This window comes from Acaromyces ingoldii (assembly GCF_003144295.1).
Source record: "Acaromyces ingoldii strain MCA 4198 unplaced genomic scaffold FA10scaffold_5, whole genome shotgun sequence".
Lineage (NCBI taxonomy): Eukaryota > Fungi > Basidiomycota > Exobasidiomycetes > Exobasidiales > Cryptobasidiaceae > Acaromyces > Acaromyces ingoldii.
In genome coordinates, this window is record NW_020290251.1 from 79633 (window position 1) to 89995 (window position 10363).

The 10363-nt window shown below is 55.0% G+C and overlaps 6 protein-coding genes across 6 annotated transcripts; 5 read left to right on the top strand and 1 right to left on the bottom strand.

Moving 5' to 3' along the window:
• Window positions 1-601: 601 nt before the first annotated feature.
• Window positions 602-2102, top strand: FA10DRAFT_153469 (hypothetical protein). Its single transcript, XM_025518118.1, has 2 exons — window positions 602-1481; window positions 1579-2102. Exons 1-2 carry the CDS (start codon window positions 698-700, stop codon window positions 1746-1748), a joined length of 954 nt encoding a protein of 317 aa, XP_025375261.1. The 5' UTR covers window positions 602-697; the 3' UTR covers window positions 1749-2102.
• FA10DRAFT_287624 (Pkinase-domain-containing protein) lies at window positions 2077-4485 on the top strand (the record flags this gene model as incomplete). The annotated part of the gene is made up of 6 exons (XM_025524153.1): window positions 2077-2195; window positions 2279-2422; window positions 2484-2562; window positions 2628-2736; window positions 2807-4209; window positions 4273-4485. 6 exons carry the CDS (start codon window positions 2077-2079, stop codon window positions 4483-4485), a joined length of 2067 nt encoding a protein of 688 aa, XP_025375262.1.
• A 307-nt stretch (window positions 4486-4792) lies between these two features.
• FA10DRAFT_268285 (hypothetical protein) lies at window positions 4793-5482 on the bottom strand. Its single transcript, XM_025522263.1, has one exon. It carries the CDS (start codon window positions 5431-5433, stop codon window positions 4861-4863), a length of 573 nt encoding a protein of 190 aa, XP_025375263.1. The 5' UTR covers window positions 5434-5482; the 3' UTR covers window positions 4793-4860.
• A 647-nt stretch (window positions 5483-6129) lies between these two features.
• On the top strand, window positions 6130-7564 carry FA10DRAFT_280698 (hypothetical protein). Its single transcript, XM_025523637.1, has one exon. The coding sequence runs from the start codon at window positions 6306-6308 to the stop codon at window positions 7551-7553; it is 1248 nt and encodes a 415-aa protein (XP_025375264.1). The 5' UTR covers window positions 6130-6305; the 3' UTR covers window positions 7554-7564.
• Window positions 7565-7988: 424 nt separating this feature from the next.
• On the top strand, window positions 7989-9194 carry FA10DRAFT_287627 (hypothetical protein; the record flags this gene model as incomplete). Its single annotated transcript, XM_025524154.1, has 1 exon — window positions 7989-9194. One exon carries the CDS (start codon window positions 7989-7991, stop codon window positions 9192-9194), a length of 1206 nt encoding a protein of 401 aa, XP_025375265.1.
• Window positions 9195-9453: 259 nt separating this feature from the next.
• On the top strand, window positions 9454-10192 carry FA10DRAFT_287628 (hypothetical protein; the record flags this gene model as incomplete). Its single annotated transcript, XM_025524155.1, has 3 exons — window positions 9454-9639; window positions 9714-9894; window positions 9984-10192. 3 exons carry the CDS (start codon window positions 9454-9456, stop codon window positions 10190-10192), a joined length of 576 nt encoding a protein of 191 aa, XP_025375266.1.
• Between the last annotated feature and the right edge of the window lie 171 nt (window positions 10193-10363).

Consider the following 10363-nt stretch of genomic DNA (forward strand, 5'->3'; position numbering starts at 1 on the left):
CAAACAGCCTGCCGTCGCCCTTTAAAAGTCACAAAAAAAGAGGAGATGGACTCATGAATCCCAGGTGGAAGCGCCTTTCGTGAACCTCATTTATCTCCTCTCCGGCGAGCTAACGTACGCTAGACACTGCGTCCTAGGAAAAGATCTGAGATCTATCTGATTTTGGCCTTTAACAAACAAACACATCAACGTGTACCTCTCTCCGTGACGCTTCCTCGCCAAGATGGACATTCTCGGCCTATTCCTTACCCAGCTGCTGCCCGCCGCAAGAAAGCGGCAGATATGTCGAGCGCAGGGATTTTGCCTTGTACCCCGCGCCGGGGAGGACAACGACACTAGCTATCGCAATTTTGTACTGTACTTCGTGGGAACCTCGCTTCCTATGTGGGGCACCAGCCTGTGCATAACGAATGGGTCCTTAATACGCGCGCACAAGGAGCACAGAAAGAGTCTGAGCTAAAGGCATAGCGAGGGAAAAAAAAATCGAAGAGAAAATGGCCGGCTAAACGGCTGATGACGAAGTTGGGCTACGCTGAAAGATCTCGCACACATGCCAGTCACTGATGTGGGCATTGTCTTTGCAAGGTCATGTCCGGCCGCTGGGAAATGAGGGGGAAAACAGCTCCAATTACGTCCATTCGCTGGCCTCTATAGAAGATGAAGAAGGAGAAGCGGATGTGTTCTGAGAGTGAGACATATGAGGTTTCGACTGCAAAAGCCCCCGATTGCGTGTGAAGGCAACGCGTGCTGGCGGAAAGCACGCTTTTGTCCCGTACAAGGTCAAAGCGTCTCTCTACAGCTGAGTCAAACACGAGCGCGGTCCAACCAACACCACCATTCTCGCTTTCCATCTCTGTCCCCCATTTTCGCTCTCCCTCTTTTCTTCTTCCTCTTCTTCTTTTTGTCGTGTCCTGTCCTTGCGTACGGTTGTCCGCTTCAGTGCTCTACGCACACCGCAAAACGCAGCGCATCATTACGCAACTGGGAGAGATCAGAGATCCAAAAAGGAGCCCAGAGAACCAAAAAAGGAAATCGGGCCGGCATCAGCTCGGTCTCTTGCGAAAGTGTAAAAAAAGGAAAAAAGAAAGGAAATCAGGGGTCCGTCCCTCTGCGCCAACCGTACTACTACAAGTACTACTACAACTACTACTACTGCAGCACTTGGCCTCCTGCCATTCCTGCACCGCCACGGCTTCGACATAATCGAGAGCTCGTTTGTACCTGGCGAGGAGGACCCCCACATTTCGACAGAGAGGATCCCTGTTGTGCGAAGAAGGAGGGAGGAAGGGTGCACTTGGGTCTCCGACTTCGCACACGCTACGGCTGCTGCTGCTGCCGTCCACTGCCTCGACGCGCGCTGCACGCCCGCGGACGACAGACGTCAACAACACGCGCGCGCACGCGCACGCTCAAGCACATCAGCAGCCAGACCTGGCAGCGCGGACAGCACTCCAGCACCGCCGAACGGTGCGATTGTTCCTGTGAGTGTCGTCGTAGTGATCCCTGCCGTCCCGACGCAAGTCCGAGCAAGGGACTTGGCGCCGCGAGCTTTACTGACGTGGACCCTGCTTATCTCAGGCAGGACCGACAAATCTTTCTGTCGGCGACAAGAAAGCATACCCCGCGTACGCTGGCCTCACAGAGCAACCAAGGGCCTTCGATTGCGGACAACGCTTTCCTTCTGCTCTCCATCGCAGACTCGGTCTCTGAAAGTTGACCAAGAAGCAGAAGCGACCTTGCGATGGTGAGTCTCTCCGGAGCGCACGCGTATCTCTCTTTTCTTTTGCTGTGATGCTTGCTCCTCGCACGCATCCTCCGTGCTGCTGTCGAAATCGCGCTCGCGAAGTGTCCCTCCTACCCTTCCCTGCAAGGGTTGCGGATCGGGCGCATTCACGAAGTTGCTGCCCAGGAAGGGGCCCGTGGACCGACGCGCTTTGATCGCCTTGCACGTTGAACTTGGACGTAAGCCGGGTGACCCCCCCCCCCCTGAAATCGTTTGCTCTTGGGGCTTTCCCTACACCTGCTTTCTCTCGGCCTTTCCCCTCTTTCTTCCTCTTTCTCAATCATCATCCCTCCATGTTGAATGCGAGGCTAACTCTCGCGAACTCCAACCAGGCTGCGCAGATTCCTCCGCAGGGCTCGGACCCCGAAGACTACTATGTCAAGCAGAACCGCATCGGCAAGGGCTCCTTTGGGTGAGTACCCCGGCATGCTACATCGCCTGCTCAGGGCTCCCGACGCTCGCTGCTGATGCTGACGATGGGATCGATGTTGACAGGGAGGTGTACAAGGGCTTCTCCAAGATCACACGGCAGCCGGTGGCCATCAAAATCATCGACCTCGAAAACGCAGAGGATGAGATCGACGACATCCAACAGGAGATTGCCATTCTCAGCCAGCTCGACAGTGACTTTGTCACAAAGTGAGTGGTTGGAGAAGATGTCGAAAGCTTTGCAGGCTGGATCTGAACACTCCCACTACAGATACCATGGCAGCTGGCTCAAAGGCACCAACCTCTGGATCGTCATGGAGTACTGTTCGGGGGGCAGTTGTTCGGATCTGGTGAGCGCTGCTTGTTGGCTCTGTGTCATTTTCGCAACCTGATGTCCCTGTGCCATTATTTTCAGATGAAACCTGGGAAGTTCCGCGAAGATTACATTGCCATCGTCTTGCGGGAACTTCTCAAGGGACTCGACTATCTCCATGGTGAAGGGAAGCTCCATCGCGACATCAAAGGTAAGCTGTGCTGTCTCCTATGAAAGCGCATACAAGTCGCTCACTACGATGGCTCTTCCTTTTCTAACAGCCGCCAATGTCTTGCTGTCGTCCTCGGGCGACGTCAAGCTTGCTGACTTTGGTGTCAGTGGGCAACTGACAGCGACCATGACAAAGAAAAACACGTTTGTGGGCACACCTTACTGGATGAGCCCCGAGGTCATCAAGCAAAGCGGCTATGATTTCAAGGCCGATATCTGGAGCTTGGGTATCACAGCCATAGAATTGGCGATGGGCGAACCGCCGTACGCGGATCTTCACCCGATGAAGGTGCTCTTCCTCATCCCAAAGAATCCACCGCCCCAGCTCGACTCGGGCTTCTCAAAAACGTTCCGCGAGTTTGTCAGCTACTGCCTCCAGCGTGATCCCGCCGCGCGACCCACGGCCAAGGAGCTTCTCAAGCATCGCTTTATTCGCAACGCAAAGAAGACGACGTACCTTACCGAACTCATCGAGCGCCTCGAGAGATGGAGGGCAGAGGGCGGCGACGGCGGCCGGGACGATGACAGCGACCGACGGGGCCAAGAACCTGCTGCGGAGGAGGACGATTGGGATTTTGGCACAGTCCGTCACCCAACAATGCGAGGAGGCGGAGCACCCGTGCATGGTCTTCAAGCCACGCGTCAGGCGCCTCCGCAACCCACCATCCCCCCGGTCTACCACGATGCGCAACAGGAGCAGGGGAGCATCGTTGCAGCGCAGGGTGCTTCAACGCCGACCAAGCGAGCGCCCGCAACCAATGCGCATGAGGACACCACGCCTAACGGAAAGCAAGGATTCCACGCTGCCAAGGAGCTACCCAGCACACCAGCATCTGTGGTGGCGCGGCAGCAAAGATACGGAGGCCCTAATGTGGCCGCGGCAGGGCCAGCAGCATTTGAAGCCAACAGGTACGGCTCGGTACGATCAATGTCCTCGGGAGGATCGGGTTCGGCAAGCGGGACTGTGCGGCTAGGCGCAGCAGCTGGCCAGCGAGGTGCTCTCCCCATGCAGGGCCAGCATTCTGCGTCCTCGTCCAGCGGCGAGTCCAGCGTGGCGACGCCTTCATACGTCCAGGGGCAGGGCAGTGGATACGGAGAGCTGCGAACGCACATCCAGACATCGAGCGAGTTGGACCAAGACAAAGAGCTCAACGGCGTTGTTGATGCTGCTCTTGCGAAATCGCCGGGGGGAGGCATGCTGGAGAATGGCGTTCTGGCCAGCTACGAACGGGCTGCCAATCCCGAAAGGAGACTACCGTCGGATGACGATGACGCTCTTCTGGGTGAGGACGACAGGTTGCGGCTGGAGCAGATGAATCTGCATGGGCGGGACGGAAGCGAAAGCATCCCAACGCCCGCGAGGGACGCTGCTCAGAATCAAGCGGCAGCCGCAGCTGTCCGAGGAGATTCACTCTTTGCCCTCGACGCCGTTCTGCTGCCGGTCCTTGACCAAGTGAGTCTCCAACAGGTATCTGGCTCCATCTCCCAGTTAGGCTGACCTTCTGCCCACACAAAGCTCTCGCTTGCCGTGTCACAGCGACCTGACGCGCAACAGTCGATCGAAGCCATTCGACAAGCGTTTGAGCACGCGGAAGCAATCACGCCCGGCCTGATGAATGCTTTTGCAGTCGAAGTCTATCACGGTATGATAGATGCTCAGTCAGGCGGACAAGAACCTCTCTACGAGGTCGACGAGGAAGAGGAGGAAGACGAGGGAAGACGTTACTGAGACGGCGCTTCCCCCCTGTATCGATTATGTGCTAAAGCACACTGCAAAGCACGCTCCATCTGAATGTTAGGACCGTAATCCCGAACAACGCCGCGTTTCCCCCATCATCGAGCCCCGATCATCACCACCTTGAACAAATAACATCCTGGCGTCGGAATGGCTTCTTCCCTGGGTCACACAGAGCAATTGTCGTTCTGTCGGAGCCACAGAGGAAGAGGACTCATTCGACGACATTCATCAGCCTTTACCTTGTTCCCGTCCTAATCTCATCTTTGTCTCCCTTCCACTTCTCTCCCATCTTTTCTTCTTCGATCGATTGTTATTAGCCACTTGACTTATTCATTCCAAGCATGCAATTCCCACATTCCTCCATCCTCAAAAGCCTTTGTTGATGCCCTCCCAGCCCGGATTCTCCGTGTGAGACTTGTAGAGGTTGTTTGGCCACGAGGCAGCCGGTGCCTTCATCTTTGGATCGCCAAGGAGGCACTGTCGGACGACAGCGTCACCCAGATCCTTTTCGATCTGAAGCCGAGGATAGGTCCTCTCGAGCCCCTCATCGATTGCTAAGCCCTGGTGAAAGTCCCTCAAGACGGCCAAGCGGACAGTCTTGGCCAATTCGGAGATTCTCTCGGCGATTTGCGGGCTGGTGTGCAGCGCAATGGCGACCCAAACTTCATGACAGTCCTCCTTCGGCTGGGACTGCGACTCCATGAGTGACACGGCGCGGTCGGCACCTTCCACCTCGAAGCGACAAGGCCCGTTGCAGAGCTCGTCAACAGTGCCAAAGTCGTGCATGATGCAGGCCACAAAGAGGTTACGAGACGGCCCAGACTGAGAAGCCGCATAGAGAAAGACGCGGATGCTGTGGTTCAAAATCGAAGTAAGAAGATGGGCCTTGGCCAGCTCGAACGCTGCCGCACAAACGGCGTCTGTCTTGACAATGTCCATGTGTGGGAGGATGAGGCTGTCCAAGGCGGCGATCAACTTTCTCGATTGCTGGGTCTGTCTGCGAGGGGACAGGAGCGACTAGTTCGGAGTCACATTGTATATATTGTTAGCGCGGATTTCGTCTTCGTGTCGCATTGTACCTTTTTAGAACTCCGAGATACAACTTGGTGCTCTGAAGAGCATGAGAGAGCTGCTGAGACGAGCGATTCAGCCGCGATTGTGCAAATCCAGCGGCGGCGACAAGGATTCCTACTGTCACCATCTGGCTTCGTGGCGCTGGCCGTGCCACGCGTCACGGCCTCATTGCGCTCTCGTTTGCCTCTCCCTTTTTATCACGATATGAGTAGCCAGAGAGAGTTTAAGCTCCGCCGTCCGTGCAGGAACCCCCACTCTGACGCCCTTGTCTTTGCTCTTTTGCCTGCTCTGGACGGCTTAACCGCGCGGGGGGCCAGTAAATGGGTTGTTATTACCGGCGACTAAACATGAGTACGGAAGTATCCTTTTTAGTGTGAAACAACATTGGTCTGTCGGGAGAAAGACAGGAGAGCATAAGAGGAGGACAACGCCCTACTCGCGAAGAGGAAGTACTAATAAACGTCAATTCTCGGCAAAAGAAAGGTACACGTAAAAGGTACAGATTAACAAATTAAGCCTAGGTGGCAACGACCGCATGGTCATCCCGACACAGTTACGCAACTTCTGATGCTAAATGATGGTCAATGGTAGTCGTTTGAAAGTTGTCTAGCCTCACCCTTCTTTCCCTCACTCAAGAACTCCTCCATTCGCCATCACCTTTACGACCTCACCGCCCGACCTGAATTTCTCCAGCTCGAACCTCCTAACCTCACCGGCACCTTCGTCGTCCGTCCACCATGGCTAATCTCAACGCGAGCTTCATGCTCGAGCCTTCCCCCTACTACCCCGATTGGAAGTTTGACTATTCCGCAAGGCTGATCTACGGGCCCTTGCCTAGTTTTGCCGTCAATCTGCCCCTTGTCGCCGGCTTCTTTGGCACGCTGTGCGTCGTCACACCCACCTTTGTTCTCTTCAGCAGCCAGAGAACACGAGCCAACCCAATCTTCTGGATCCAGCTTCTGTCACTCTTCCTCGCGATGGTCTACGCGCTTCTAGGCGTCGCTGAATATTCTCTGGCCATGGAGTACTCGTGGGAAGTCTACCAGCCATTCAAATTCAACAACATGGCCAATGCCGAAGCCGTCTTCCAATTCATTGTCCCGTACGTCGCCGATATTCCCCTTATCTTCAAGATTCTCGCATTCTACCCCTCGACGGTCTACTCGCACCGCCGTCGAGCCCTTATGGTGGCCTTCCCCATCTTCATGAAGCTACCACGGATCTCGATTATCATCGTCTATGCTTACGAAAGCACCAAATTCGGCCGTACAGGCGGCTACCCCGCCCTGTGCATCCTGCTCGAAGCCCTTTTCCAGGTCCTCGACAATGGCTATTCGTCCTCGGTGCTCCTGTACAAGTGCGTGCAGTTCTGGCGACTCCGCTCAAAGGCCTCAGCGCACACTACGACAAAGGGCCGGCTTCGGCTTCGATTCCTCATGGAATCCCTCTTCCTCACCTTCTTTCCCGCTATTCTGGTTCAAATCTTCATTGTCGGCTTCACGGCGCCTCAACCGCTCTCGGTCAAATTTTCAGAAGAGTATGCATTGACGCAGCATTACGGCGCTCCTGGGTACGTGTATTCCGGGATGGCCATCCTCATCTTCCTCAATGTCGTCGTCACCGTCTACTCGTCTATCTTGGCAACTTCCTGGACGTCGCTGCGCGAGAACACCCTGAATCGCAAGGCGCTTCTCTCGTCGTCCCGTTCGTCAAGGCAGCAGGAGCACCAGAAGCTACGCGAGACGGAAGAGCAAAAGACTCCCCCTCGGGCCCCTCAGGTCCCTCAGGGTGGAGCAGGCCTCACGATGAGAAGGGCACAGAGGCCTGAAGATACCTCCTTGATTGCGTCGATGTTTGCCGAAGACAACTTCGGTAGCACCAGTGAAGAGATTGAGGAGCTCGCCAGCGTCCAGCTACCCAACACCTCATCTCAAGATAGCTCAGAAGACGGTCGAAACTACGGCGAATGGAGGCGGCATCGATAGACTTTCCTGCTAATTCTCAAGTCGATGCAATACCATTTTTGCTCGATTCGGTCGAAGTTCGCCGAATGATGCACCTTACTGCTGGCATTGGTTCGCCGGCTGTGTGCGAGGGCCTCTGCTACTCGTTTCACGGCACTTGGCCGATCATGCGTACGCGTTGCGCAGTAAAATGCGAGGCGTCTCTTCCTGCGCTTGGGATACGAGTGAGCACGACGCACTATCGCACAAAGCCAAACAAGGTAAGGTGCAGTGCTTGCGCATGAAGGCAGCACTTGAAAAGCCTACAGTAAGAACGTGTGCCTCCGGCCCGTATATCTTGCAATGACTAAGTCTACAGAAGCCTGCGTGGGTATCTTCTCACATCTCCTATCCCGTCTCCTCCCTTCTCTTCTCTTTCGAAACATTTGGACCAGCCAGCTCGAGAGCACTTCAAGCATGATCACGCTTGACGCTCGGTCGGACCTGTCGCGGCCCTCTCGCTATGACCCTCATTGGGAGTACAATTACTCGGTCCAGCGTTACCACACGACACTCAAGGGTGTCTATCTGCGTCTGCCTCTGCGAGCCGCCTTCTTTGGCACGTCAGTCCTCGTCACGTTTGCCTTCGTCCTCCTGTCAACGCCGAGGGCTAGGTCGAGCTGTATCTTCTACCTTCAGCTCGCCTCCCTCCTCCTATTCATGTCCTACCTGCTCTTGGACATCGTCGTATTCGGCCATCTTTACATCAAGGAAATGTGGCCCATTCTCGAAGTAGATCGCCTCAGGCGCTTCACCTGGGCAGGGTATGCCCTCCGACAACTCAATCCCTGGTTTGCAGACATTCCCCTTATCTTCAAGATCCTCGCCCTCTACCCAACATCACTGAACACCACGCGACGCCGGATGGCTATGGTAGCAATCCCCGTCATCTTGAAGGTGCCCCGAATGGGCCTCACCATCAGTTGTGCAATCGAGCAGCTGACCAGGACCGAGCTCCAAAATTATTATTTGGGCGTCAATCTCCACTATCTCATCGAGGGCTGCCTCCAAGTGATAGATAATGGCTACTCCTTTTGCATCCTCCTGCACAAGTTACACCAGCTTCAGCAAGCCAGGAGTCAGACGCACGTACATTCGTCGTCCAGGTCCAAAAGGCGGCTTCGTTTCCTCTTCGAAGCGCTGTTCCTCACCTTTTTGCCCGCCCTCATCACCCAGATTCTTCTTGTCGCTTTTCTCGCAGCCATTCCGCTGAGGCCGCACAGCACGCGAAAAGCTAGTTTCCCCATAGCCCGCGGCGGCGAACATCTCCTCTTCACAAATGTCGTCGTGACCGTCTACTCGTCAATCTTGGCTACCTCATGGACCTCGCTCAGGGAGTCAGGGTCGAAGCGCGAGGATGAGCCCATGGTCAGCGACCATCAGCACCGGCTCGCCACATTAGGGCGGCGGCAGCGCATAGGGTCAAATTCAGCCTCTTCGTTAACAAAGTGGCGACGAGCACAACAGTTGAAGCAATCAAAAAATGCCGAAAATCGGTCTCTTTTCGCTTCCATGTTTGCCGACGAAGATCACGAAGACATCAACGATGAGATTGGACATGTCCTCCATCGCAATGGCTACCAAGGCAGTAGCATTACTGATAGCTATCAATCTAGTTATTGAAGGACTCTCTCTCTCCATGAGCAGACCCTTAGTTAGGGCTGTGTGGCTTTCGTTTCCGAGACTATCTGTTCCATAGACCGCTACAATTGAGACTAGATCGAGATAAACGAAACGCACGCGCGAAAATTTCTTAGGCCACATTCGCAGAGGCAGGGAAATGCACGTTGGCCCGAGCGCACGGGGCAAGGATGGGGGCATCTCCGCCCCAGAGGTCGTCTAGGCTTCGCTCCTGACCTAACCACTACTGAGCGACGAGACGATGAGCACCTACAAGATTCTGACGGGCGTCGGTCTGACGGCGTCGTCCTTTGCGCTGTACTCCAATGTCGGCGCGTCCGTCTTTGGCGTCATGCCCCTGATTCTCAGTCCACAGTCGAAGAAGCAGGCCAAGCTCGACACCGAGCAGTCTGTCTATCTCTGGGACTTTTTCTTCAGCCGTGCCGCTGTGAGTCGCTCCGCTTCTGAACCCCATCTGCCTAGTTCTTGGCTGAGCCGCCTCTTTCTTTGATCCCATTGCAGGGACCTCTGGTGGGAGCGTTTGCTATCAGCGCCAGCTCGTACCTCGCCGCGTCCTTCTACGTGCCAAGCTTTGTGCTCCTCGACAAGAACTCGCCCATCACCAACGTCAAGCAGCTCAAGTGGATCCTTCGTGCTGCTGCCGGCCTCTCTATTGCTCCTCTTCCCTTCACTATTGCCTTCAGTGAGTTTTGCTGTCTCTCCTTCACCTCCTCCCCTGGCTGGCGTTCTCTCTGCTAATTACCCTCCTCCCACTCTTCGTTTCTCTCTCAGTCTTCCCATCAATCAAGTCGCTCCAAACGTATGTCAAGAACAAGCGTGGAGAAGCGACGATCGAGCCAAAGGGAAGTGACAGCGCCACTGTCCACATCGACGACAACACGGCCGAAAAGAAGATCGAAGAGTGGAACTTTTTCCACCTCTTCCGCTACGGCTTCTTTACCACCTCCTGGCTCCTGGGCATGGTGGCCTTTTCGACGTGATGGATGGGTCACCGGACCACTTGTGTGACTTCACCTCTCTGTTTGTCTGTGTCTTCTCATTGGAATCTGCAGTCATTTCTTCTTCTTCTTCTTCTTCTTCTTCTTCTTCTTCTTCTTCTTCTTCTTCTTCTTCTTCTTCTTCTTCTTCTTCTTCTTCTTCTTCTTCTTCTT

Excerpts from the sequence above, each read along its gene's own strand:
- FA10DRAFT_153469 (XM_025518118.1), top strand. The coding sequence starts at position 698 with ATGAGGTTTCGACTGCAAAAGCCCCCGATTGCGTGTGAAGGCAACGCG. Across the intron at positions 1,482-1,578 it reads CGAACGGTGCGATTGTTCCT|GCAGGACCGACAAATCTTTC; the intron begins GTGAGTGTCGTC and ends TGCTTATCTCAG.
- FA10DRAFT_268285 (XM_025522263.1), bottom strand. The coding sequence starts at position 5,433 with ATGGACATTGTCAAGACAGACGCCGTTTGTGCGGCAGCGTTCGAGCTG.
- FA10DRAFT_280698 (XM_025523637.1), top strand. The coding sequence starts at position 6,306 with ATGGCTAATCTCAACGCGAGCTTCATGCTCGAGCCTTCCCCCTACTAC.